This window comes from Cicer arietinum, chromosome 2 (genome assembly GCF_000331145.2).
Source record: "Cicer arietinum cultivar CDC Frontier isolate Library 1 chromosome 2, Cicar.CDCFrontier_v2.0, whole genome shotgun sequence".
Taxonomy (NCBI): Eukaryota; Viridiplantae; Streptophyta; class Magnoliopsida; order Fabales; family Fabaceae; genus Cicer; species Cicer arietinum.
The window spans coordinates 50,772,510-50,799,330 of record NC_021161.2 but is presented as its reverse complement, the minus strand read 5'-3'; the positions used below and the strand labels follow the sequence as shown (position 1 = coordinate 50,799,330).

The 26,821-nt window shown below is 33.6% G+C and overlaps 5 protein-coding genes across 10 annotated transcripts; 2 read left to right on the top strand and 3 right to left on the bottom strand.

Annotated features, from left to right (window-relative positions):
• Nucleotides 1–51: 51 nt before the first annotated feature.
• Nucleotides 52–14,331, bottom strand: LOC101510150 (uncharacterized protein At3g06530). Its single transcript, XM_027331420.2, has 34 exons — nucleotides 13,994–14,331; nucleotides 13,673–13,886; nucleotides 13,464–13,559; nucleotides 13,233–13,350; nucleotides 12,972–13,145; nucleotides 11,688–11,858; nucleotides 11,462–11,517; nucleotides 11,272–11,361; nucleotides 11,031–11,179; nucleotides 10,651–10,733; nucleotides 10,418–10,546; nucleotides 10,217–10,291; nucleotides 9,696–9,864; nucleotides 8,574–8,713; nucleotides 8,338–8,430; nucleotides 7,712–7,892; nucleotides 7,369–7,463; nucleotides 7,121–7,273; nucleotides 6,711–6,852; nucleotides 6,297–6,430; nucleotides 6,066–6,147; nucleotides 5,889–5,978; nucleotides 5,234–5,477; nucleotides 4,899–5,097; nucleotides 4,606–4,788; nucleotides 4,266–4,361; nucleotides 4,102–4,169; nucleotides 3,677–4,019; nucleotides 2,971–3,186; nucleotides 2,025–2,687; nucleotides 1,525–1,928; nucleotides 957–1,212; nucleotides 517–690; nucleotides 52–353 (listed from the first exon to the last, which is right to left on the bottom strand). The coding sequence occupies exons 1-34, from the start codon at nucleotides 14,151–14,153 to the stop codon at nucleotides 123–125; spliced, it is 5,871 nt and encodes a 1,956-aa protein (XP_027187221.1). The 5' UTR covers nucleotides 14,154–14,331; the 3' UTR covers nucleotides 52–122.
• Nucleotides 14,332–17,357: 3,026 nt separating this feature from the next.
• On the top strand, nucleotides 17,358–19,568 carry LOC113783897 (purple acid phosphatase 18-like). 5 transcript variants are annotated; one of them, XM_027331417.2, is made up of 4 exons: nucleotides 17,358–17,648; nucleotides 18,131–18,799; nucleotides 19,199–19,387; nucleotides 19,476–19,568. In XM_027331417.2, the coding sequence occupies exons 1-4, from the start codon at nucleotides 17,502–17,504 to the stop codon at nucleotides 19,566–19,568; spliced, it is 1,098 nt and encodes a 365-aa protein (XP_027187218.1). In that variant the 5' UTR covers nucleotides 17,358–17,501. The 5 variants fall into 5 exon arrangements, 3 of the variants coding, with proteins under 3 accessions (XP_027187218.1, XP_027187219.1, XP_073221153.1); XM_027331418.2 differs by having other exon boundaries at nucleotides 17,360–17,648; nucleotides 19,199–19,361; nucleotides 19,476–19,563; XR_012161922.1 differs by having other exon boundaries at nucleotides 17,362–17,648; nucleotides 19,203–19,361.
• Nucleotides 19,569–19,617: 49 nt separating this feature from the next.
• On the top strand, nucleotides 19,618–22,226 carry LOC101508982 (purple acid phosphatase 18-like). Of its 2 annotated transcripts, none has more exons than XM_004516992.4 (5): nucleotides 19,618–19,670; nucleotides 20,153–20,821; nucleotides 21,229–21,417; nucleotides 21,506–21,594; nucleotides 21,742–22,226. In XM_004516992.4, exons 2-5 carry the CDS (start codon nucleotides 20,183–20,185, stop codon nucleotides 21,959–21,961), a joined length of 1,137 nt encoding a protein of 378 aa, XP_004517049.1. In that variant the 5' UTR covers nucleotides 19,618–19,670; nucleotides 20,153–20,182; the 3' UTR covers nucleotides 21,962–22,226. The 2 variants fall into 2 exon arrangements, with proteins under 2 accessions (XP_004517049.1, XP_073221152.1); XM_073365051.1 differs by lacking the exon at nucleotides 19,618–19,670 and adding an exon at nucleotides 19,961–20,005.
• A 170-nt stretch (nucleotides 22,227–22,396) lies between these two features.
• LOC101509516 (uncharacterized) lies at nucleotides 22,397–24,128 on the bottom strand. Its single transcript, XM_004516993.4, has one exon. The coding sequence runs from the start codon at nucleotides 24,030–24,032 to the stop codon at nucleotides 22,854–22,856; it is 1,179 nt and encodes a 392-aa protein (XP_004517050.1). The 5' UTR covers nucleotides 24,033–24,128; the 3' UTR covers nucleotides 22,397–22,853.
• Nucleotides 24,129–24,195: 67 nt separating this feature from the next.
• On the bottom strand, nucleotides 24,196–26,721 carry LOC101509837 (probable disease resistance protein At1g52660). The gene is made up of 3 exons (XM_004516994.4): nucleotides 26,542–26,721; nucleotides 24,891–26,445; nucleotides 24,196–24,598 (listed from the first exon to the last, which is right to left on the bottom strand). The coding sequence occupies exons 1-3, from the start codon at nucleotides 26,543–26,545 to the stop codon at nucleotides 24,520–24,522; spliced, it is 1,638 nt and encodes a 545-aa protein (XP_004517051.1). The 5' UTR covers nucleotides 26,546–26,721; the 3' UTR covers nucleotides 24,196–24,519.
• Nucleotides 26,722–26,821: the final 100 nt, after the last annotated feature.

Below are 26,821 nucleotides of genomic sequence, written 5' to 3'. Positions count from 1 at the left end.
TTTCCTATAAATGACCATAGTGTACATGGTCTACAAAACAAATTTCCTATATTTGATTACACATTTCTAGCTCACTCATATCAGGATACCAAGAACACTACTACCCTCCTAATCTACGGGATTCATAGGTATTGCCGAAGGCTCTCCCCACTCATAGACTCCATTTCCTGCAGAATTTCTTGAGCAAGAGATTTAACTGAAAGCTCCACATCCTCAAGCAATTCACCGAGGAAGGGGATTGTTTCAGCTAGTAACACTAAATATTCTTCTTTCAAGTTATCTACAAGATATTTAACAATTCGCAGGCCCAATATTCTTGCCCGTATCTTCTCACTACGTGTCTGTATCAAAACCTGCAAAATAAAGGCAAACAAAAATTTTAGTTGCTTGAGGATGTGGTTACTGCATTTTTCAACTCAAATGAAATATATGATATCCTGGTATATTATTGGTATACATATTCAAACAGCATCAATTAAGACCAAGTACAACAGAAATAGAAATAACAAATTGTACCTCGTGGTTCAGAGGTTTCCACAACAGGTCAGAGCCAGCTGTTACCGCCATTTGACCGATGCACTTAACAAGTAGGTCATCAACTTCCTTCACGCTTGGTATACAAATGTTGTTGTCATCTAGCAAAGCAGGTGGATCTATGACAAGTTGAGAAACAATAGGTCTCAACAACATCTGCAACAAGCATCATATGAAAGTCAGGGAAGTTATACAACAAGCAAAATCACTGCTGAAGGAGGCTCAAAGTCTAAAATGAATAACAATAACATGCAAAGTAATTTTAGATTGAACGGGAAATTGCCCAATCATCCAAGATGACAAAAAAAAAACTTCAAATGGAATGGGCCATTCAACCAATAAGATGAAAAATAACTGCATAAACGTTTTCATGCCTACTACATATGTGAAATTAAATACTGTACGGTAAAAAATATACTTGCCTCGAAATTTGAAGTCTCAAGAAATTTCAAGCTCCCAGTGTCGTAGAGGAAACACTTGTGTAAGGATGACAGGACTAGAGTCCTGAGATGCCAACCCTTGATAGACAAGCTACCTGTTTCTTTTATCTCGCCTTCGTCCAAAATCTTAGCCTTCTTTTTCTTTCGACTCAGACTAGACACTTTGAAGTCCCCAACATCACCAAGATGATGAACACAGCTACCAAGCAAGTGTTTGAAATAAGGAACAAACAATGACCTATAAATAAGAAAAGGATGTCATTTGATAATTATTTTAACAGAGCAAGTCATTATAATTTATCATATACCCAAATTTTCAACAGAATATTGTGACCAAATAATTATTTATATACCCATATCTCCTGACATAGTTATGTAGTTCAATTCAATACACTACTTTATAAACTCTTCCAAGAATGCAAAACAACGTACCAAAAAAATTTAGAGATGCTCGAACAAAAAGCCCGTTGACTCTCATAACCTCATAAAGCACACTTATTCATAAAACATCATCTAAAAAGGAAAATAAAAACATTAGGCACTGACTTACCGATGGCTTTCAGCAAACTTGTTTACCATGCCATAAAAAGATATGGCCCTATCAATGCTTCCTACAGATGCAGTTCCATCCACTTCAGATTCTGCCCACTCAATACTCTTTATGAAAAGAGGCTTGAACATACTCTCAGTAAGTTTTAGGGTCAGCGCAGTCATAGCATTTATCACACCATTTTCCACTAAATCAATGTTATGAAGCGAAACAGGACTTTGACAGCGGAGATCAAGAGCAACCAAGCAAAAGTCAAAAATCTTTCCATGGAATGCCACGATAGATGATCTGTCCATTGTTCCGATGAATGTTGCCAACATATCAAACACAATTGTTAAGCCTTTATCCCCAGCCTCAACAGCAGCAGGGTATAATTTTAACAATGGTGGCAGGGCAAGTCGTACCTGTATTAAAATAAGGTGTTATGTTAGAAAGATAGGTATTCATTTCACAATACTACAGTAAAAAAAAAAAAAGACTTATGTTTGAGCAAGCCTTACCGGAATTTTCTCCACAAGAAGCTTTCGTAATCCATGAGCTCGGGATTCTACTTTGGCATCCATTCGTGAGACCTTTTCAGGATGAAGCACCAGAAGCTCCATGATATTTGTGAGATATGGATTTAGGAATCCACCAAGCTTATCAATAACTGACTCCAAAGTGATAAGAACAGAAATAAAATGGGATTCATTGGAGGCTGATAAAGCATCATTAGTTGTTGGTTTCATATCTAGATTGGACAATACAATCTGAGATGACTTCATCACGTTGTCCATAATTTGAGGAAGTTCAGCCAGTGCTTTTGGACCTAGAACATTGATCAGTGCAGCAGATGCTCGAAGGCAGCTAGAAGTCACCGCCAAGTTATGAGATGTAATGCATCTTGTAATAGATCCGAGGCATACACCAAAGATGGAACTATTTGAAGGGAACCTTTCTGCAAGAACTTCCAATGCCGAAACTGCTGCCACTTTCAAGGAGGTATTTGATGAACCATCAAGTACTTGAAGAATTTCTAAACACATTTTATTAAGTGATTCTTGAGAACTTTCATCCATATCAAGCCATGGAAAACTTGATCTTGACCTTGAACCTTTGTTGTCTTTAAGCGTTAAGCTGACCTTTTCGTGTTTTCTTACAGCTTCACATAACAGCCCAAGAGCCTGGATCACAAGTGATGCAATAACAAATAACAGTTCTCAATATCTTGCTTCCACACTTAATTTTTATACAAAGATGTGTATTTATGAAAAACCAACCAAAAAATATAACTTTCAAATCATCAAATGGAAATACGATTTATGTCCAAGGAAACATCTGAAGTCCCGATGTCTAATACTAGGACGAGAATAAAGACATCAACAAATTATGGTCCACGTAATATATCAAAAAATGCCAGTTCAAATAAAATGTACTTATATTTGGTAATCTTGTAAAAAAAATTACCTTTTTTCCAACATCTTTATCTGAATGGTGGAGCAACTTTATTATGCTCTTAAAGTACACCGAAGGTATCATGTCAATTGTTATATTCCTCACAACAGCACGCATAGTTTCCTTCAACTCTTTCCTCATAATGACAGGGAAATTCAGCTGCTTTTTTCTTGCATCTACAAGATGCAAGAGGAAAACAACCCGTTCCATAAGCTCTCCTAGTGCCCTCTGCAGTATTGACAGCCCATCACATATTTAGAATAAGAACATGAAAGTTTGGTTAGAATAAAGAGAAGAGTTTACAGACCACTCAGACTAGAACATTCAACCAAATAAAAGCATGCAAGACTGGCGATATCACACTAAGAAACAAAAAAGAGCATTTGGAATGAAAAATACAAGGCAAAATCAAACAATATATATTATACACACACAAATATATAAATACAATGAATATTTCAGTTCAAAATGCCCAACACAGCTTCAGCATTAATATTAGCCTATAAATTGTACATCACCACCACCATAAACTTACAAAATTTCTGATTAATTGAAAGCTAACAATTTCACTATGCAATACATCACAAAAATCATCATCTATGAGATATCAATCTCTCAATCATGTCAACGAGATAAGATGTGGTGTTTGTTACCATTAATACATTTCCCAATAGAGACATAAACTTTTTTGCATCATTTATGTGATCTGGATTTATACCTGAATGACAATCGTGTCTTCTCCTGATTCTAGTTTAAATAACAATTCAGGATCTTGCAATTTTTGCAAAGAAAATTGCATTGCCAGAAACAACTCCAGAAACAGCACCTGTTCACCATTTCCATTTCCCCTCTCCTCAAGCATCATAACTAAGGAAGGAAGCCAAGTCAAACTTGTATACTGTTCACAAATTTGCACTGCTAATTTATATTCCCACTCTTCGGTACAAAATGTTAAAGCATCTGGTGTCTCAATATTGAGGAAACAGCTGGCTTTCCTTGAAACTAATGATGAGAACAACAAGACAAGCAATGAGGCCAAGCTTTTACCCTCGCCCAAAGTTCTGCAAAACATCCACCATTATAAGATGCAGATCAGAAACCAATGGCTAAGTTACAATTTTAGGATCATGATGTAGAAAGTACCGTAGGAGATATAAAACAATTGACAGCCTTCTGTGCTCAACTACTTCAGGAAATACATCTATGAAAACCTGAGGGAAGAAAAAACAAATCAGAAAATTGATCTGAAAAACCAATCTTGTCAACGAGATGTGAAAAACCCGAAAGCATTTTCATGAAAAACCAACCTTCAGTAATTTCTCCACATCATCTATCTTCGACAGCCAACAAGGAACAATCGCAGATATAAGATCCTCAAAAACATGCTTTGAATGACTGTCAATCTACAGGTACATTAACGCCGAAATGGTGGCACCATGGTTATTTGCAATATTAGAATCATAGTATCAAAAAAATTGCAAGTAAAATTTTACATAAGTTGGAAGATTTCATATGGATTTAACAATGAAGATCAAGGATTGCAGAAGAGAAGCAAAGAAACCAAAAAGGGCAAAAAAGATATTATAAGCTATTCTAGCTTAAAAATACCCCAAGTTCAGTACACAGGGAAAACCAGCATTAACAAACCTGTGTGACAGCTGACTCTCCAATAACTGGTAGAATATCAAGTAAATGACTGAAGACTGTTTCTGGGAAGACTCTAATAACAGCAGAAAGCAGAGAAAATATATGGTTGCGGGTGCCTAAAACATTAGTAGTCCGGGCACACTCGATCAGTAGCTTAACATTGATCTCATTTGTCATTTTTTCCTGTCATGAAATATGAAAATTAATAAAGGGAAATAGAAAAAGTCGTGAAGAAGTAGTTAAAATTTTCTATTATCATATAAATATTCCAGCTTCACAATTAGAAAGCATACATTTGGCGCAGCCATGCTTTTAAGAGACATAATTAAATCCTCCAGGATAATCAATAGAGTCTGTTGAATATGATATACGGTTTCAGAAGAACTTGATGACAGTTGGCTTGATCCTTCCTCTAGGAAAAGAGTACCATTTACCCATTCTTCTGAAAATACTTTGCTAAGAAGCTTAAATAAGGGGTCTAAAAGAAAATGCCTGCAAGAAACAAACTGCAAATTTAGCACAATGAAATCCTTTCTCCAAACTCTCTGGCATGGTACTACCTAAATAATTGTCTCTTGTATGTACCCATAATAGTTAAGCAATTCAGATCCAGAATTAACTAAATCACCTGTTTGTAATGTCTTTCTTCAGTAACAAAACATCAAGAAGAGAACTAAGAATGTAGACAGGATTTTCTATTCTGCATATGGCACTGGTGAGAAGTTCTGTTTCTTCATGTGTTGTCAGTTTCGGTCTCTTTTTTGTCTTTTCATCTGCAGACCTAATTATACCACTTTTCGATGCAAGTATGAGATCAAGTATGTGGCCAACAGTAGAGAAATGTATCTGCAATTCCATAACAACAACCAATTATTCTCAGTTCCATAAAAATTCCTAGGACATGAAGAAACATAATATTAAACCCAAAATGTTACGGTCAGTGATATTAGTCAATAGTTGAAACAAGGGATGATGTAGATTATTTCTAATATTTAAAATATAATATTACAAATAACTATATGTATTCAATTGAACGTACACAGAAAAAACAGGCATTGTGCAAAATGCAAACTAATATAACCCAAGGACAGCATAGCAAAATATCAGACAGATCAACCAATTCCACAAGCATTCTAGTTCTCAATTTATACATGTCACCCCAAGCATTCTGGGGTTTTTCACAATTAATGTAAATCTTCAGTTCTTTTTTACTCATTCTCTAATCCTTCGAAGATTTCCTCTACGAAACCATTTCAATAGCTTTGTATGTATAGTAGTAGTACTCAGTAAGATAGATGATAGTGATTTACTACTGGATAGTCTTAGCCTCTTAAGTCTCACACTGCCATTTTGGAACCATGTCGCATTGTTCCCTGTTATTACAAGTTTAGGTATTTTCTAAAGGTAAAAAAAACTTGGGCATAAAGGGGTAAAAACAGTTATTCTGACAAAAAAAGTACCATTTTTCTTGCCAGAACGTTCAATACGACACCATAAGGCACGTAGCTCATCAATACAATTCATGGAAGCAACCCTTACTGACTGCAAAGAATTTCAAAAGATGATATCAAATGGCACTTCACATTTCCTCAAAAAAACAAGAGAAAGTCCACAACCATATCTATGTAACGAGCAGAAAAGGACAAAATATACACAAAAAGTCATATGGTTATGCTGAAAAAGACTCATACCTGATTATCACCGGCCAATGGAACAAGAAGAGAAGGGAATTCAGCCAGAAGTTCAGTTTGCCATCTATCTTGTGACAGATTACAGAGAAATGCATAGCACTGGAGACTTTCAATCTGGACTGCAGCAGGAACGCCTGCACAGTAAAAGATCAAACATAATCAAGCCAAGTTGGCTGCTTCAGACCCATAAATAGCTAATTATCGAACACCAACATCAAATGGAAAAGAGAAACATAAAGTTTAAAATTGTAGTTAAACAACAATATTGTTTGAATGTACTGACTGTGAATAATATGAAATCAAGAATTGTATGTTCTATCTTGAAATCAAGAATTTCTCAACACACACAACACAGACATGTTGTGCATTTAAGATATGGAGTACATCAAGCAACAGGGAACAAGTGTAGGGTACCTTCGTCTGTGAAAAACTTCGATAATAGGCGGGCAGGTGATACACTGCACTGTGCAGCTAAGAAATGGAGGTGTTCACGGAATGCATGCTTGAACTTTGAGGAAGCAAAAAATACAAACAGATCTTTTATCTTGCTATCATCCTGCATATTGTAAAAGTGTTGTGGGAGGTTAACAACACTTGAAGAACGTACGAGAATATATGAGAATGAAATTCATGCAATGCTTGAATTATTTACACTCAGTCGATCCTCTATACACTTTATCAATATATATAAATAAAAAATTAATTAAATTAAAGGAAATTAATGATATTGTTACTTCCTAAGCATATATGATATTACCAAGGTACATGCTAGCATTTATTCCAAAAGAAGGCAATACTTAACAAATACAGAAGGCAATACTGACCAGCAGATTGCGTGAAGGTTCTGTTGACATTAGTCGTGCGATTAGCCTCCAAAAAATGCAAACCATAACTTTTGCATTTAAAGGTCTGAGATTGGCATGCAAAAGATGGTCAAAGAATGCACTACAGTCCCAGTCTAACACTTCAGATTTGAACTGCAAAAAAATTCCAAAACCAAAAAAAATTGTAAATTTATCCCAAGAAAAGGAAGACAGATAAAAGCAACCATATGAAAGTAAATCACGTGTACCTCTTCCAAAAGAACATCGCCAGCATTCACTATAGATTCCCATTCAGCCTTCAGAATAGGAAACACATTTTCAAACAGTGCAGAAAAGTCGTCACCTATGATCAAAATAGAAAGTCAACATTCATCATTCTCTAACCCTCGTTTTTAATTTTTAACAGAGAAATCTAAGACAGAAAAGGGAACTGCAGCTTCAGAGAGATAAGTAATACTCCAAATAAGCACTTCTGAATAGCTTGCTCAAATGCGATTTTTTAGCCATGAAACAAATAAGATCTATCTATTTGTGAGTGTGATTATGTACTATTTCAGAATAAATGGGATTCAAATGACAAGGAAAACAAACCTTTCGGTTGAATCAAAAGTGACTGCAATAGAACGAAAAAGAAGAGTGTTTTTGACAATTCTGAATCGTTGCAGCTTTCTGAAAACCAAGCAATATTATCTTCAGGGTGGACCATGAAATTGCCAGCCAAGTTATTGATAACCTTCAAGTTAATTGAAGATAAACTTCCGGGAATTGATGTCTGCAATTGAACTTTAAGAATTACTAAAGTGAAAGGCAATTGATGACTTCATCTGACATAAATATATTAATGGCTAGTTGTGATTAACAATTTAAAAATATGACGAAAGCAAAATATGTCTGATAAAACACCCAAGCACAACACATACTATCAGTAAAACGTCAAGATACTCATGTACTAGAAGGGGACCTATTCGGCTATTCCTACAGTCCAACTTAATGTAATATCAGTAAAAATATGTCAACTTCCAATTTTTGAAGTTTGTTTTTCCAAAGTCGACAAAACATCATCACTGATTCTATATCCTTAATTCACCTTTGCCTGATTCTATGTCTTAAGTTTGACAAACTTGGGTTTTTAAACAACCAACTTAGTTTTTTTCAATACATAAGTATTCATTAAAATATAAAAATATCGACAAGCCAAATATGATGTAGATGTTTACCGCTTCTTCAGAGCTAGACACAGCTATATTCTGATAAAGTGGCCAGTTAATTTTGTTGACTAGTACCAGAGCTTTTAAATTCAAGCCCTGTGTCTGCAATCAGAGAGATAAGTAGGTCAGGTGATAATCACCAAGAAAAGGCAAATGTGAATGCAACAATGAACAAAGAAGGCGCAAAATATTATACTAAAACTTTCTATAAAAAATAAAATGTTAAATCTGAAGTCAGACGCAACCTGTGGCATAACAAGGAGTAATGGAAAAGTCATGGCAGCAATCTTCTTCAAGTAATCGGATTGATCATGAAAGTATGAAATAGCTTTCTTTAGACAAGTGACAGCAACTTCTCCAGTCAGACTGACATTATCAGTTGAACCTGCAAAAGCAAATATGAAAAAGAAATAAACAATCATACACTGGCTGAGGCCTAAATCAAATTTTAACACGAGGCTTTTTTTCAAAGTAATTACAACATATAAAAATTATAAGGTAATTGCTAATTAGAATACAGATGTAGTAAGAAAAAGTTCACACCTAATACTAAATTTCAGTTTATAACTTATTAGTAACTTCCTTTCAGTTTTTTTGTTGACAACATAAATAAATTTTTTCCCCAGAAGCATAAAGCAAGTCTGAGTTGCGAGCTTTGCTTGCTTGGGCCTTGGACCAACAAATCATTTATTTATTTGATTATTATTTATCCCTCCCCCTTGGAAGTACATGTGAGCTTTATCTAAGGGTATAGTGAAACTAAAAGTTTGCTTCACAATAAACAAACTACTGGATGTACTTCAGTGAGGACAACTACTCCAACATCAGTCTCACTTAGTGCTGTCAAACACAGATCACGGGAAATGACATTTGTTCAAATTCTGCTACACTACAATGCTATAGCTGCTATTTGACTACACTTTGTACTAAATCGGGCATCGTGCAACAATAGTGGTTTGTCAATATTCCACTTCGCAGCAAAAATTAATCAAACCCCCTGCTTAACGAAAGATATATGAGCATGTTCTGAAGCATTATATAAGCATCAAAGAGACTTTGACTTCTATTCAATGCTTTAGAAGGCCAAGTCTATGTTCTCTGCACATTACTCTACCACACCAACTAATAGTTATCATCCAACAAGAGTACATTCAGAGAAAAATATTTATTTTCCCAGCAGTTGGTCAGAAGTCAATCGGTAAGTGTACCTCTATCATTTTCTTACAAGATATGTCTTACATTATCATTACCAGTCACCATGTTTATTTTTGCAACATAGACAAACATGTTTGTTAGTGCTTTAAGGTAACATCTAAACAAAGGAGGAAAATGAATTTCTACCAAACTATTTTAGTATACCCACTTACCAGACAGCATCTTGCCAACGCATCTTCTTAGCACATTCTGCAGTGCCTCGAGAAGCTTAGAAGCACCTAGTACATTTGGCAAGCCATCAACATTTAAAGCTGCTTGAACAACTGTTAGATCTTTATCATCAAGCTGTCTTAATATGGCCTCTTGAATGTCTATAAGACCCTGTTCAAGAAAACATTTGAGGTAGATGGTATAATTAGAAGGTTTAGGATTTCAAATATAGAAAACAATCATTTCCGTACTGTAGAATTTGCAAAATAATATAAAATCATCACCAATGCATATATATTAGATTACAAATATAATCAGTTTGAAATGGAACTCAACATAGAGATACGTTTCCAAACAAAATCAGTTTGACAGTAAAAATTTGTGAAGCATGTTCTTAACATTTTCGACCCAAAAGGATAAATGTCAAGCATGTTCTTAAACCAGTGTCAAACTTGAAAATCGAAAAATCAGTATAAACATATAGTTTTCGGAGGACAATGTAAGACACGGAGAGCATAGGTACCTCTGAAACATATTTCTCACTTTTCAGGATGCCAGAAGAATTTAAATCACGCAGTGTAGTACGTCGAACATCAGCCTATACCACATCAAATAAGAATGAAGCTCTTACGCACTAACAGAAAATTGATGACCATTGAACAACAGGATACACACTTCAGGATTATAGACACCTGATATTCAAGAGAAAGAGTATGGGTAGTACCTTTGGATGATACAAGGCGAACCAAACTTTTGACTCTGAGATATCAGATGATGAATCCAAATTCCCATCCAACATCTTACATAAAATCTTATACAGTGAATCATCTTTCTTAGAATGTGCTTTGTTATGCTGTTGAACAAGTTCAGAGTACAAACAATTACGACTTTCGAACAATAATTGCTAACAAAGGAAAGCATAAAATTCTCAGAAATGCATAAAATTCTTCAGCAAACCTGAAGAAAATGATGAACTGCTCCACGAAGTTCAGAAGGATACTTTGTGTTAACGACTATCAAAATCTTTTTTGCCCAGCCAGCTAATTGACATTTGAAAACCAAAGTTGTGAGAATAATAAGCTAGGCATCAAATGATAATTGGGTAATTGAATAGACTGTAACTATTAGCTATATTAAGCCAAGAACTAAGCTGCGTACAGCTGTCAAAACTAATTCAGTTGTTAGTTAAAGCAGTTACACTGGTATAAAAATTAGTTCCCCACATCAGATCCATTTGGGTGATTGAATGCAAAAATTCAGTTCCATTCTTTTGCAAATTTTCTCTCATTCTGGAATTCTCTGAAATCTTACAAGATATTTAGAATCACAATACACACCTGATATCAAAGAGGCTGAGTCACCGACTTTTTGTGATAATTTCACACAAGTTGATAGGATCTTGCAAACCACGTGATGAACAGAATCATTTATGGGGACCTTTTCTATCAAGGAAAGCAAAGCCAGCTGACAGTATTCATCTTTAGAACTGCAAATGTGTAATAATCAGCACAAAACACAAGTTTTTATAGAACCATCTTAAAGCATAGATCAACAGAAAGAAAAACATAGGATTCTCACCTGTAGTCAATCATGGAGTCCAAAAGAACAACAAGAAACTTTTCAATGTTGAACTCCTTAGACAATTCTAATAAAACCCCTGGCAAATCCCTATACAAAAAAGGATTTTATAAATCATACACATAAACATAAATGACAACAGCCAAACTACAGGGATCGTCAATAAATTGAGCAATTTGATGTACACTACCTTAGTTCCTTTAAAACCTCCAAGGCCTTTATTGGAAGTATTCCAACATCATGGGACTAGGAAAATTCAAGCACGACAAAATAAGAATAAGAGTATAGTCAAGTTAAAGAATAGACATGGAAAAACAAAGAAAATAGGATCAATGCAAATTATCAACAAAAAACAAAGATGAAAAGTTCTGTTTAAACTTGACACATGTATCTCAACACTAATGCACACAGCATACCTGAACAAGATTGATTAAAGCAATAAGGGACAACCGAAACCAATGAAGATCTATTGACTCCTTAGTCACCTCGCGAGCAACCTCGGCAACTAAACGTATCAAACTATTCAAAAGTTTTGGAGCTAATGCAGCTTTATTTCCAAGCAAACCAACTATCATCAATGAACTGGCCTGTAAATGGCAACAGTACATCAGAAGTACCGCAAAAACATAAGAAAAAGTATACATGACATCAAGTACCAATATATACAATATAGAATAGATTATAAAACAAACTGTAAGATCTGGAATAGAATCTAACAACAAGAATGATGATCCGTATTGAATAATGAAGAGCACAGGAGAAGACGCTCTCTTTAAACTAAAAACTAGAGGCCAGGTCCTCCCCGGTTATCATCTGGCTCCAAAAGATGCATGTTCTCTCCTCCCTTACCTCTTTATTCCCCTCCCTATAACGGAAACTGTAACTAAATCAGATAGACAGTTATACCTAACTACCCAGCCTAATCTGACTAACATAGACCCTCCTAATACCAATAGGGAGTTTGCTAGCAAAAATTGAGTCCTTGAAGTAAAGGTGAAACAGATATAGAATCATATTTTTATAGCAGTGAACAATTTATGATGTTCTTTGGTCTATTTGACGGGAGAGAGATCTTAAATTGAGATATATTTCCTTAGACTTGTGTGTCTGAGAAAGAGTTGGTTTGTGGTCTATATTTTTTTCTCAGTGCATGTTCTTTTGAACAAAGTTTACCCTCAATTCCAAATAGGGTAACAATAAATAAAAAATAATATAAGGAATGACCTTTGTAGCATAAATTGAACAGAAAAAATACTCAACAAAAAAACAGCCACTCAGCCTTATCCAACTACCAGCTGGATTTGGCTACTATATACTTCTGAGATATAACTATTCAGAAGTTTGAGGACTTTAAAAATCATAAATTCAACTGCAAAATCATGCAATCGATTAATTGAACAAAGAACAGGTTATAGCATTAGCCAGTCCAAGCATGTTCTAGGCTGGTAGAAAGAGATTACAGTGAATAGCACTTCTTAACTAAAAGGCTTAGGCCAACTTATGCTACAAGAGAATGTATCACTATTTGTGATGAAAATATTGCATTAATGGGTCTTGATTCTTGACATAAAAATGCAAATTCATTTCACATGGTCTACTATTTCAAAGTATGTGCATTGCCAACTAATAAAAAGGTTTTCGCAAAAATTACTATACAATGGCCATATATAATCAGCTTTAATGCGTGAAAACAATCTAACCTTGTGATTGGAATCCCCCTTAATACCGGGCTGAAGACCAGAGACCACAAAAGGAAGTATTCTTTTGACAATATCATCATTAACAGTCTCAACAGTACCCAAGACTTCAATGAAAACAGCCGTACAAAATCCAATTACATACTTTGAAGGTTGAAACTTTTTAGATGGAGATGCCTGCAACCAAATGCGTAGTTATCTTGTTATTTAATTCTATTAGACAGCTATCAAATTCACAGCTAAACAAATGGTATTTTTACTCACATAGTTGCATAGAACTTCTAATACGGCCTTATCGCGAAGACATTGCTGCACTATAACCATTCTAGGTGGCGGTGCACCAGAGACTTTCACACCCTTTAGAAACCCCCACGTACCATTACTTTACAGAAATTAACAAAAAAACATAAAAAATCTTTCCAACTAGTAATCTACATCAGAAGATTCACAACACAACAAAACAAAATAACAAACAATCATATCCATTTTTCTAACCTTGTTTCAATTATCTGTACTATTCGAACAAATGCATGTGTGTCATGGTACGGCAATGCACACAATATCAAATCCTCTTTGTTGAACACGTGAATCCTGAAGCTCAAAAAAAAAATCACATAAAAAACCACAAACCAAAAAAAAGAAAGAAAGAAAACAAATTCATTCAGAACACATAAAAATAACAAATTATCAAATAGAATGCTCACTTGTATCTACGTATCAAATACTCGAGCGTTTGGAGTGCAGAGGGAAGAATAAAAAATCCAGAAAGTAATTTTAAAAAAGAATTAATTAACACGTTAAGATTATTGTTCTGTTCTATTCCCAGCAACTCTCTATCCAACTCTTTATTCCGGTGACTGAACAAATCGTTCTTATAATTCCCAAACCTTTCATCTCTATTAATAAGAACCTCCAAACCTGTAAGATAATAAATAAATAAATAAATAATCAATACGATACTGTAGTGTAAGAAATTCAATTAAGCTTATGAAAAGTGCAGAAGCATAATAGAAAAGTGAAGTTACCTTGAAGAGCTATAGAGAAAATTGATTCAGTATCAGTGTCAGCAGCTTTTTTAGGGTCGAATAAGATAGAAGGACGAGTGAATGGTCTCTTTAGAGGCGCGGGATCAGCGAGTGCTATGGATCTGATAACTTCTAACTGAGAGGCTAAGGAAGACGCCATTGCTAGGGTTTGAGGTTAGGGATTTGGTTGTATTGCTTCGTCGTCTTCTACTTCTTCTTCTTCGTTTGGGTTCAGAGTAGTGAAGAAGAACAGAGGCAGAGGGAGAGAAGAGAAGAGAACTATAATGTGGCGCAGCAGGGTTTAGGGCTTTGTCTTTCTAACCGCCAACCCCAACGACGTCGTTTTTTCTCAAATAAATAAAGTTTAAATTGGGGTTGGGTTTAAACTTTAAAACACATCCAAATCTTCGATATGCTTTATTAAAAAAAATCATGTTCAAGTAAAAATTAGGGTTTTATATCTATCAACAACTAAAATTAGGGTTCTATAAAAAAATATTATTCTTTATAATTAAAATTTGAAATCTTTTTTCTAATATTATGTAGTATTTATTTTCTTTCTTGCATGTTTAGATTCATATAAAAAATGTTATTTTAGTTTTACGTAGTTTATTTTATTTTTTTTATTTTTATGTCTTATCCTTTTGATTTAATTAAAAGTCTGAATAAGTCCAAATAGATGTGAAAACTTGAGGTATGAATTATTCATAATTGAATTTTGTGTTAATAAGATTAATTTCTCACTTCTTACGATGATCATTATGTATTTAAAGGTACTTATAAATTTAAATTTTATTCAATTTAAGTTTCTCCGAGTATTATAATTAATTTCTTTTTTCATATTGTAAAATAATATGTCATGATTATATCATGCATGGAGATAAGATTCAACTTAGTGTGTCAAACTACGACACATATACTTTGAATAATTTCAAAGTTATCTTAACGAACTTCAACGGTATTTACACATATACACGAGAAGATTTTCATTTAATGATAATATCAAAAGTATATTTAAATTATAAATTTATAAAACTAAACTTCAAAGTAGTGTGTCGTTTGTTACATATTATTTTCAACACTCAACAAGCAATAAGTCATATATATATCATGTGTATATAATTCATCTTGATAACACCAAAAATGTTGTATAATTGCACTATAGAAAATGAAAACACCACATATGTCTTCTCTTATTTCCTCATTTCTTTTGCAATTAGAATCGTTAATAGTCAAAATCTAAACTTTGAGACACACAATCTAAACCAAACTTATATAAAAAAAAAAAAGGCTAATTTTGTTTTTATTTGTAAAATGAGACAAACCTAACATTCAATATCAACAATATCTTGCACAAAACTTTAACACTAGCTTTTTTTTAACAACATTCAATATGATTCGCATATGATTTACATGAGCCAATAATTCAGATTCATCCTTTCATAACATTTAATTTGTCCAATCTAAATAAAAATATCATATAATTACGTATTTTAAATACTTTAATGTGACTAAAAATTCTTTCCATAATATTTAATTCGTAAAAAACTACAAATCTAAAAAATAGATTCGTATAAAATGTAAAAAAAAATTGAAAACAAAGGGGAATCAATATTTTTGTATTCCTTAACTATGTCATTTGAATTGCTATTTGAACATGCTATTTCGCCGCCCTTAAAATTGGAGATTTTATTTTTCTAACTCTCGAACACTTTTGCTTTCAACTATTTGTAACATTATTTAGACAATAACAAAACATAAACTAATATACTACACATTAAAATTTATTTTCATAAATAAGTAAAAAGTAGTGGAATGCAAGTAGGTTATTTATTATGCAATCAAAGTGTGTGTATATATATAACCTTTTAGTTAGAGCTTCAATGATTGAAAATAACACAATTATACATTTCTCATTTATGGTAAGCATTTACCCATTACTTTTATTGAACTTCTTAAACTTTCTCAAGAAATATCAGCAAGAATTCACTACAAAAGAAGCTTGCATATACACTTTTTCATATTCAATAACTAATTCAAGCAAATCAAATGATAAAATCATAACGCTACAAAATAAGTTTTTTAACAAAAAATAGTTTGACCAAAAACTTAAGCACCACAATCCATAAATCTGACCCTTAATTTGAAAGACTTCACTTAAATTCTCCAAGAGAAACTTTTGGCATGATTTGTTTGTAAGTAAACTATCTATCAACTCAAACTTATATAAGATGTCATTGTTCTGTCTGTGATTAACCATTGTCAATATTTTTGAGACCTATTTGGAACAGTCAATTTAATTGTTTCATCCAAACACGGACAACAACCTTTGTTTTCAACTTAATAACTATGTCACCAACATTAATCTCGTTTTCTATTTTCCTTAGTGGCAATCTTATTATGCAATTATCTGGGACGATTTCGCTACCATTTCATTAACTTTTGCAATCACCCAACACAATATGGATTTGTAGGTCTAATTCTTTTTTCAGTGGATTAATGTTTATATATATATATATATATATATATATATATGTTGAGGGAGCGATAATTGTCAATAGCATAATTAAACCGCTAATATTCTACATATAACTCCTTTAGTGTAATTGGGTAAAGTGTTAACAATAATGTATTTTGTTTCCGTTATTTTTTTAATGTTGAAAACTTAAATTTGTTGTAATTGAATAGCATGACTTGAATAGCTTTTATGTGTTAAAAAGAGAAAATAATATGAAAGAAGTCGAATGAAAAATAAAATAAAATAATTTGTATACGTATTTTTTTACGTAATCATTTCAACGCCGAATTATGGTCGTGACATATCGAGTGCATAATAATTTACCTAAAAAAATTAAAGAAGTCAAATGAAATACACGTGTTTTCAACGGTGACCTAAAAGAATGATGATTTTGACCTGAAAAAAATGAATGTATATTTTTTAACACAAAAAAGCCAAAAGACATATGTTTTCCTTGTTTTTGAAATAAATTTAATCCATTTAAAGACAATAGAAAATATGATTTTTTTTTCATCACATGTTGTTAACCAATTTTTTTTAAAGATTGTGAATCACTTATATGATGTTAACCTACTTATTTTTAAAGTTTGAATTAAAAATGAAATTTTGTCTCGAGTACATTAAAAATATTTGTTTGAGCACAATTATACACAAATAATGTTTAAATACGCGCACACAAAATATATAATTTAATTATTTATAAAATATACATATTTATTCTTTTGTGGGTATTTATGTACATAATTTAATTATCACCCGCTTTTACAAGAAGTTTAATTATTACACTTTACTCACTTTGTTTAGGTCCAAATTCTACTAGTTTTATTTACAAGGTGTAAATAAAAACAAGAAGTTAGAAGACAAAAATTTGGTAAATGAATACGATAATAAAAAAGAAGATCGGAAGTACTATGTTGTCTTGTCGTGCTCTTCCTTCCAGCAGTTACTGTTACACCCAACTTTGACACCATTTTTAATATCATCACCATCATGGAACTAATCAAATTCATTCTTGTTACTATTTCAACGCTTCTAATTTCTGCAACCATCACTGCTGAATACGTTCGCCCTTTACCTCGAAATACCTTAAACATCCAATGGCCATGGGATTCAAAATCTCACTCTTACCCTCAACAGGTCAATTTCTCTTTCTCTTCTTTATCAATTCTAACATTATTTATTTATTTCCTATTTGCTTTTTACTTATTTATTTATTTCTTTTTTTAATCTGAAATTGTCGATTAAGTAACCCTACACCATAAGCAAGTACTTTACTATTGTTTAACTTAACTGCTTATTATTTAGATGTTGGTTTCAAATTTAAATAAAATTGATTATTGGATTAAATAATCTAGAGACTTTTTTAGAGATGTTTGTGTTTATGATGATAGGTTAATAACTATCCTGTGAATTCTGAATCATGCTTATTTTATCAAGCAACTATGATAACTCTTTATGCATGTTCATTTAAGGTACTTATTAAATTTCAGATTCTTAGATAGAAAAGTTAATGTAATTTTTATCAAGCAACTATGATAACTCTTTATGCATGTTCATTTAAGGTACTTATTAAATTTCAGATTCTTAGATAGAAAAGTTAATGTAATTTTTTTTTTCAGGTGCACATTTCTTTGGCCGGAGACAAGCACATGAGAATTACATGGATAACTGAAGACAAACATTCATCTTCATTTGTAGAATATGGAACATTACCTGGTAGATATGATTCAATGGCTGAAGGAGAATGCACCTCTTATAATTATCTGTTATATAGCTCAGGAAAGATACACCATACTGTAATTGGACCTTTGGAACATGACACCGTGTACTTTTACCGATGTGGTGGACAAGGTCCTGAGTTTCAGCTCAAAACTCCTCCGGCTCAATATCCAATTACTTTTGCAGTGGCAGGGGATTTGGGTCAAACTGGTTGGACTAAATCAACATTAGATCACATTGATCAATGTAAATATGATGTTTACCTTCTTCCGGGTGACCTTTCATATGCTGATTGTATGCAACATCTTTGGGACTCGTTTGGTAGACTAGTGGAGCCACTCGCTAGTGCGAGGCCGTGGATGGTAACAGAAGGAAATCATGAAGAGGAGAATATACTATTTTTGACGGATGAATTTGTATCGTATAATTCTAGATGGAAAATGCCGTTTGAGGAAAGTGGATCAACTTCAAATCTGTATTATTCTTTTGAAGTTGCAGGTGTTCATGTTATCATGCTAGGGTCTTATGCAGATTATGATGAGTCCTCAGAACAATACACATGGCTAATGGTTAGTCGATTGCCCTATACATGATAAGTGTAATGGATCCACAACCGGAAAAAAGTACTTAGACTAGGGTCATATTTGGATAAACAACTTAGTTAGACGTAAACACTTATTATGCTCTAAGTGCTTATGTATAGAAGAGAAAATAAAGTCAATTATTTTCGTAAGTTATCATGGAGAATTTATGGAAATAAACTAAAAATGGCTTATGGACACGTCGTAAACTATTTTTATAAGCTCTCCCACCAAACACTTTCACAAGTTCTTATGTCAGTAGATAAGTTTAAATAAGTCAATTCAAACAGACTTTAGATAATAAGCATGGAAGTGAAATTTTCTTTTTCTATTCTCTTGACACATTTATTCTCTCTTTAATTTTTCCTCAACCCTTGTTGTCTACAGGCAGATCTGTCAAAGGTGGACAGGACAAGGACACCTTGGCTGCTTGTGTTATTTCACGTGCCATGGTATAATAGTAACAGAGCTCAGCAAGGTGCAGGGGATGATATGATGGCAGTCATGGAACCATTGCTTTATGCTGCTAGTGTTGATTTAGTTATTGCTGGTAATGTTCATGCTTATGAACGTTCGGTACGCCTTAATGGTTCAGTTTTATTTTAAGCCGTGAGAATGATTTCATGGAAATTGGGTCTTAAATGGTGCTTTGTGTGATTGACAGAAACGTGTGTATAATGGAAGATTGGATCGTTGTGGTGCTGTTCATATAACTATTGGTGATGGGGGAAACAGAGAAGGCTTAGCTCATAGGTAAGTTATATCTGCTAGTCGCATAATATAAAAATCTGTTTCTGGAATAAATACCTTAAACATCCAATGGCCATGGGATTCAAAATCTCACTCTTACCCTCAACAGGTCAATTTCTCTTTCTCTTCTTTATCAATTCTAACATTATTTATTTATTTCCTATTTGCTTTTTACTTATTTATTTATTTCTTTTTTTAATCTGAAATTGTCGATTAAGTAACCCTACACCATAAGCAAGTACTTTACTATTGTTTAACTTAACTGCTTATTATTTAGATGTTGGTTTCAAATTTAAATAAAATTGATTATTGGATTAAATAATCTAGAGACTTTTTTAGAGATGTTTGTGTTTATGATGATAGGTTAATAACTATCCTGTGAATTCTGAATCATGCTTATTTTATCAAGCAACTATGATAACTCTTTATGCATGTTCATTTAAGGTACTTATTAAATTTCAGATTCTTAGATAGAAAAGTTAATGTAATTTTTATCAAGCAACTATGATAACTCTTTATGCATGTTCATTTAAGGTACTTATTAAATTTCAGATTCTTAGATAGAAAAGTTAATGTAATTTTTTTTTTCAGGTGCACATTTCTTTGGCCGGAGACAAGCACATGAGAATTACATGGATAACTGAAGACAAACATTCATCTTCATTTGTAGAATATGGAACATTACCTGGTAGATATGATTCAATGGCTGAAGGAGAATGCACCTCTTATAATTATCTGTTATATAGCTCAGGAAAGATACACCATACTGTAATTGGACCTTTGGAACATGACACCGTGTACTTTTACCGATGTGGTGGACAAGGTCCTGAGTTTCAGCTCAAAACTCCTCCGGCTCAATATCCAATTACTTTTGCAGTGGCAGGGGATTTGGGTCAAACTGGTTGGACTAAATCAACATTAGATCACATTGATCAATGTAAATATGATGTTTACCTTCTTCCGGGTGACCTTTCATATGCTGATTGTATGCAACATCTTTGGGACTCGTTTGGTAGACTAGTGGAGCCACTCGCTAGTGCGAGGCCGTGGATGGTAACAGAAGGAAATCATGAAGAGGAGAATATACTATTTTTGACGGATGAATTTGTATCGTATAATTCTAGATGGAAAATGCCGTTTGAGGAAAGTGGATCAACTTCAAATCTGTATTATTCTTTTGAAGTTGCAGGTGTTCATGTTATCATGCTAGGGTCTTATGCAGATTATGATGAGTCCTCAGAACAATACACATGGCTAATGGTTAGTCGATTGTCCTATACATGATAAGTGTAATGGGATCCACAACCGGAAAAAAGTACTTAGACTAGGGTCATATTTGGATAAACAACTTAGTTAGACAGTATATAGTATAAACACTTATTATGCTCTAAGTGTTTATGTATAGAAGATAAAATAAAGTCAATTATTTTCGTAAGTTATCATGGAGAATTTATGGAAATAAACTGAAAATGGCTTATGGACATATCGTAAACTATTTTTATAAGCTCTCCTACCAAACACTTTCACAAGTTCTTATGTCAGTAGATAAGTTTAAATAAGTCAATTCAAATAGGCTTTAGATAATAAGCATGGAAGTGAAATTTTCTTTTGCTATTCTCTTGACACATTTATTCTCTCTTTAATTTTTCCTCAACCCTTGTCTACAGTCAGATCTGTCAAAGGTGGACAGGACAAGGACACCTTGGCTGCTTGTGTTATTTCATGTGCCATGGTATAATAGTAACAAAGCTCATCAAGGTGCAGGGGATGATATGATGGCAGTCATGGAACCATTGCTTTATGCTGCTAGTGTTGATTTAGTTATTGCTGGTCATGTTCATGCTTATGAACGTTCGGTACACCTTAATGGTTCAGTTTTATTTTAAGCCGTGAGAATGATTTCATGGAAATTGGGTCTTAAATGGTGCTTTGTGTGATTGACAGAAACGTGTGTATAATGGAAGATTGGATCGTTGTGGTGCTGTTCATATAACTATTGGTGATGGGGGAAACAGAGAAGGCTTAGCTCATAGGTAAGTTATATCTGCTAGTCACATAATATAAAAATCTGTTTCCAGAATTGTTTTTTGTGCAAATAAAGCTCTATTAAATTTGTTTATCAGTTTGTAATTTGTTTATTATTGTTGTACGGTGTATCCTTATATCATTGTTGTTTACAGGTACATAAATCCACAGCCAAATTGGTCAGAATTCCGCGAAGCCAGTTTTGGTCATGGCGAGCTTAAGATTGTAAACTCAACTCACGCCTTCTGGAGTTGGCATAGGAACGATTACGACGAGTCAGTTAAAGCTGATGACATCTGGATAACCTCGTTGGTCGGCTCAGGATGTGTTGATCATAAGAGACATGAGCTCAGGAGTATGCTTATGACACCCTAAAAATCTCGTGTCTAGTATAATCATTACGTTTCCAGCGGCTTGATTATGCTAGGCTTCTGTGGTAAGAAAGAGCTAGTAAACTGAAGTATTTCAGTACATAAATGCTGGTTGTGTTTGTATATATTAATACTCCAAGGACCTTGGAATTGTCTGTAAATGGAGTGTAACTGTGTAAAGCTAGTAGGCTCTTTGCATTAGACGTTAATGTTTGTATTGTCTACACTTGTAAGATTGGTTTCTAGATAGAAAAAGTGGAAAACTAAAACTCTGGCTGCTTAGGAACCTTTAACTAGTGACTGCGTCTATTTAATATTCTTGACAGAAATTTATATTTGATTCTAAAGCTGTGCAACAAGTAAAGTCTACGATGATTCTACTAGGATGTATAACAGTCTAACTAACAAAAAACGCCTTAAATCTGAACTCATTGTCTGCTAAATCCAAACAAGCAATTTTTTTTATTAGATCTGTAAAACCAGAAGTGGACATTTAAGCATTATGTGAAAACTTCAGGGCCAAAGGATATGAGAATTCAATTACATTTATGCCATCATAACAATTTTATAGAGATGTGTACACAAACAAACTGATGTCTATGTTTTGTAACACCTTTACCTTTCCTCCTTATTTTTAGATTTCTTTTCTTCACGTTGTTAACAATCAACTTCTTTTCAATCATCATCAAGTGGTTGGATAGCTTTGACACTGTCTCTCTCTGCTGAGCTTCCTGTAATCTTCAAAGTTCATCCTTAACGCTCACAATGTCTCGTGGCTTGATATTGGCAGCTCTTGGAGAACTTTCAAGAAATTCACTGGACTATGATTTCTCCATACATAACTTTCCGGTGAATTCATGGTTCATAATCTATTGTAAATTGTTTAAATTTTGGGTCTAAGCAACTTCTTCAAGTTTGCTCAGTCTTTCATCTTTACATCTTCTTTGGTCTCCAACCATGGATTCAAAAGTATCCAACAGATTATTCAAACCCTTGTGATTCTCCCCAAGTGCCTTCAAAGCAAACACAATGCTCTCAATGGTAGACAAATAGCCAGCTTTAGGCTGTTGCCTCACATCACTATACAAGCTCATCTCATTCACTTCCAACTTCAAATGCGGCAAAACGTTCAACCAAGGATTCTCACTGTAAATCCTTTTAGCCTTAGCCCATGTTCCATCAAGAACAATCAAGTTCTTCACCTCAAAACCAATAGCATCCAAATCACCAACACTAACCGCCTTATCCGAAGGAAAAAGTAGAACCGATCCACGACAAACCTCGAGCTCAAATTCCTCACACTCTTCCACGTTTTCCTCCCTATTCATTTGCTTCTTTTGCAACTTCTTCACCAAAAACCCTTTTGAGAGTGATTCACAAGCCTCAGGACAAGACAAAATCTTGTCAAAGCTTAACTCATGAGATTCACATTGCTTCATCCAAATATGAGACAGAGAACTAATAGCACCATATTTACCAATAGTAACAGCAATATCAGGTTCTCCATTCTCTTCACAGTTTGAATGAATTGAAATTTTCTCAACTTCATCATTCACCACAAAACCACCACCAATGCTACTTGCTTGATTAACATTTTCACCATTTTTCAAATCAGCACTATCAGTATCAATCAAGTTTGAATTTTTACCATGAAAAAACTTATGGGTCTCTTCAATTTCATTAAAAAACGAACCTTTTGGAACTTTTTCAACAGAATTTGAATTGGGATTGAGTAACCGAATAAAGAAGCGAGATTCAAAATTAACATCAGAAACAGTGGCAATTGTGAGATTCTTGAGACCAATTTTAGCGATTCTTGTAGAATTAAGGGGGTGACTACACTCTAGAGAGTGCTGAAGAATGGTTACATTAACGGAATTTGGGATAGGAGGGGTTAGGATTCGAGAGCAGAGACACGTTCGAGTGGGTTTGGAACATGAAGGGCAAATTGGTCTTTTGGATTTTCCCTGCGACATTGACAGAAACGTTTTAAAGGATCGTCGTAGAAGGAGGTTGTGTCGGTACCAAGGTTTGATTCGCAACGTGATTTGGATATGAGTAGTAGAAAAAACCATCGTTATTTTGGGAGGGAAGTCTTGAACGAAACCCTAGCATGGTAGGGAAAAAGGAATTTGGGACTACGATGTCGTTTTACTATAAGGATTTTTAATTATTTTTTTAGTTATAAGAAGGAATTTGGATTAATTAACTTTAAAATTAATCTCAACTCGCACTAACTTTAAAATTTGAAGATTAATTAATCAATTCAACTATTCAATCATAATACATCAACTTGCATTATTTAATTTTACGACCAAACCATTTAACAAGTTGATAACTTGGTTTGCGTTTTCATTTTTTTAATAAATTTCATAGACTCTTGAGTATCCAATTCAGCAGTAGCAGAATTTGTATTCTTTTGCATTTGTCAAGGTAGAGTCGTATCAAAACGTGTGCATAATGGTAACAACATTGCTATATTACTTATAACAAAGAAAAACGGTTTTATTTTGGTATTTAATAAACAATTAAAATCTATTCTATCTTGTTCCTGCTCCATATCTACACACTTCGTATTTGCAAACGATTTTTAATACGATTAACATCTTCTACAATCTTTTCAATAAATTCATATTCATACCTGCAAAACAATGTACAAGACCTTTCAATTCAGTTATGCATATAGCTTTAGTTTTATTTTATTTGTGAGAATGTCTTTCCTAAAAAAAACATATAAAATTTAATACTATTATCAATTTTTCATAACAACAAACAAATAGTCACATAGATTACAAAAATTGCACCAAAACTTCAAACAACAAAATTTTCATGTCTAAGCAATATTATGTTAAAATTATAGCTATAAAAAGAAATAGTTAATCTCATTTAATATGTTCGAGACCAAAGTGAGTATTCGAAAGTATATTACGTACCCCGTTGTATAAGCTTTTCCGGATAAATTAGACACTTCAAACAAAGCTGATCTCCAATTTTGTACTCTCTCTGAGTTGATTCCAAATATACTTTCATGTTGAGCCATGTCTCTACCATAACATTTTCTGAGATGCCTTATGTCTGATGGCTCCACTTTGTAAAAGATTGGCCAAACTAATTGTTTCTTCAAATTCTTACACTCAATAATCTTGACAAGTTCCTCAAGACACCATGAGGAATTTGCATAGTTTTCGGATAAAACAATAATCGAAAGCCTCGACGCTTCGATTGCATTTATAAGAGATGGTGAAATTTGGTCTCCAGTGTGGAGTCCTCCATCATCCATGAATGTCTTAAATCCTCCATTACATAAAGCTTGATAAAGAGAACCAGTAAAAGAGTAACGAGTATCTTCCCCTCTAAAACTGATAAAAATCTGCCATCTAGCCATTGAATGTCTCATACTATCTAGTGATGCTTTCCATTCTTCAATTGGTTTACTTCTTAAGGAAGATCCAACATCTTTAATTATACCAGGTAACCCTTCACATTCAATAGCAACTTCGCGCGCCACATTCAATAAATCGAACGAGGAGGAGTACTCCTCGTCATCAATGCTTGAATGTTTTTTGAACAAAGTCCAAGCTTCTTCTGAAGATAAAGGACCAAGACGAATATCCTTTTGACAGTACATCATGTCACAGTCTTGTTGGCAACGCGTGATCATAAGGACTTTGCATCGATTACTGCTACAAGGAATGCCTACATCCTCTGGATCGAATTTCACTCGAACATCATCGAAAACCACAAGAATCGGACGATCCATACTTTCTATTGTAGAGAATATTCTTCTAGCTCTACCAGCTTCACTGTTTTTATCAAATTTCATATTCAATGAGTCAGCAATTTCATCTTGCATTGTTCTGATATTTGGATTTTGAGTCACATTGGCAAATAAAACCTCATGAAAAATCTTCAAATACTTGACTTTCTCACACATTGCTTTCACCAATGTTGTTTTACCTGAACCTTGCCTACCATAAAATCCAACTATAGAACAATTATCATCTTGCAGTGCCTCTAAAAGTTCATCTGAAGTATTCTCTATAGTCTTTAAACACACAATATTTCCAAAAGAGAAGTGCTCTAAACTAGGAATTGAGATTGAAAATGGATCAAACTCACATTTCAAATTAAGTTCAATTACTTTCTTCAGCAACTTCCTACATTCATTCCATGATCTTGGATTAGCTTCCACTGTCAAATTCTCCACCTGTTGTATGAGTATCTCAGTTTCTTTTAGCCACTCAAACACAACATCGTTGATCTTTTCGGTTTTATGATCATTTGCTTGAACTTTTACAAGCACAAGATCTCGATTTAAAATCATATTATTCTTTTCTCTTTCAATTTCATTGAACACTTTTCCAAACAAATCAGAAACATATTTCATTCCATCAATTTCATCTAATGCCATGCTTACCCCCATCCTTACCCCAGCAACAACAACAGGAATGACTGCATATCGAATAATATTATAGCATATAGTTCCTGCTGCAAAATTTTATTCATAGAAAGAATTAAATCAGCATAGTTTCAGATTTATTAACTTAAAACAAAATTAAATGAGTGAAAGGAATTAGAACTTACTCATGTTGCAGCAGGCAAAAAGATCTATGACTTTGAATGGGATTGATTTTGGTTACTAATGTCTAAATTGTTAAGGAAATAATTAACAAGAAAAAGAATTTATAGTTTTTATACCAAACTCATTCAAATTCATCAAACTCACCAAAATTTAAAATATTGAGGTTGAGTTGATCAATTTACATCAATCCAAGTAGCATTATTTTTATAATGAAAGTTGATTACACGGTTTGAATTTTTTAAAATAAAATTTGTAGACTCTTAAGAACCTTCATTCTCAAGG

Bases quoted from the DNA above. Each gene is read 5' to 3' on its own strand.
- LOC101510150 (XM_027331420.2), bottom strand. From the start codon at position 14,153: ATGGCGTCTTCCTTAGCCTCTCAGTTAGAAGTTATCAGATCCATAGCA. The intron at 13,887-13,993 runs GTAACTTCACTT...ATTATCTTACAG, and splicing joins TTTCTCTATAGCTCTTCAAG to GTTTGGAGGTTCTTATTAAT. The intron at 7,893-8,337 runs GTAAACATCTAC...GTTCAATTGCAG, and splicing joins TGTCTAGCTCTGAAGAAGCG to ACATCAATTCCCGGAAGTTT.
- LOC113783897 (XM_027331417.2), top strand. From the start codon at position 17,502: ATGGAACTAATCAAATTCATTCTTGTTACTATTTCAACGCTTCTAATT. The intron at 17,649-18,130 runs GTCAATTTCTCT...TTTTTTTTTCAG, and splicing joins CTCACTCTTACCCTCAACAG to GTGCACATTTCTTTGGCCGG. The intron at 19,388-19,475 runs GTACGCCTTAAT...TGTGATTGACAG, and splicing joins TTCATGCTTATGAACGTTCG to AAACGTGTGTATAATGGAAG.
- LOC101508982 (XM_073365051.1), top strand. From the start codon at position 19,976: ATGATAACTCTTTATGCATGTTCATTTAAG. The intron at 20,006-20,152 runs GTACTTATTAAA...TTTTTTTTTCAG, and splicing joins TTTATGCATGTTCATTTAAG to GTGCACATTTCTTTGGCCGG. The intron at 20,822-21,228 runs GTTAGTCGATTG...CCTTGTCTACAG, and splicing joins AACAATACACATGGCTAATG to TCAGATCTGTCAAAGGTGGA.
- LOC101509516 (XM_004516993.4), bottom strand. From the start codon at position 24,032: ATGGTTTTTTCTACTACTCATATCCAAATCACGTTGCGAATCAAACCT.
- LOC101509837 (XM_004516994.4), bottom strand. The intron at 24,599-24,890 runs GTACGTAATATA...ATTGTTTTGCAG, and splicing joins GGAAAAGCTTATACAACGGG to GTATGAATATGAATTTATTG.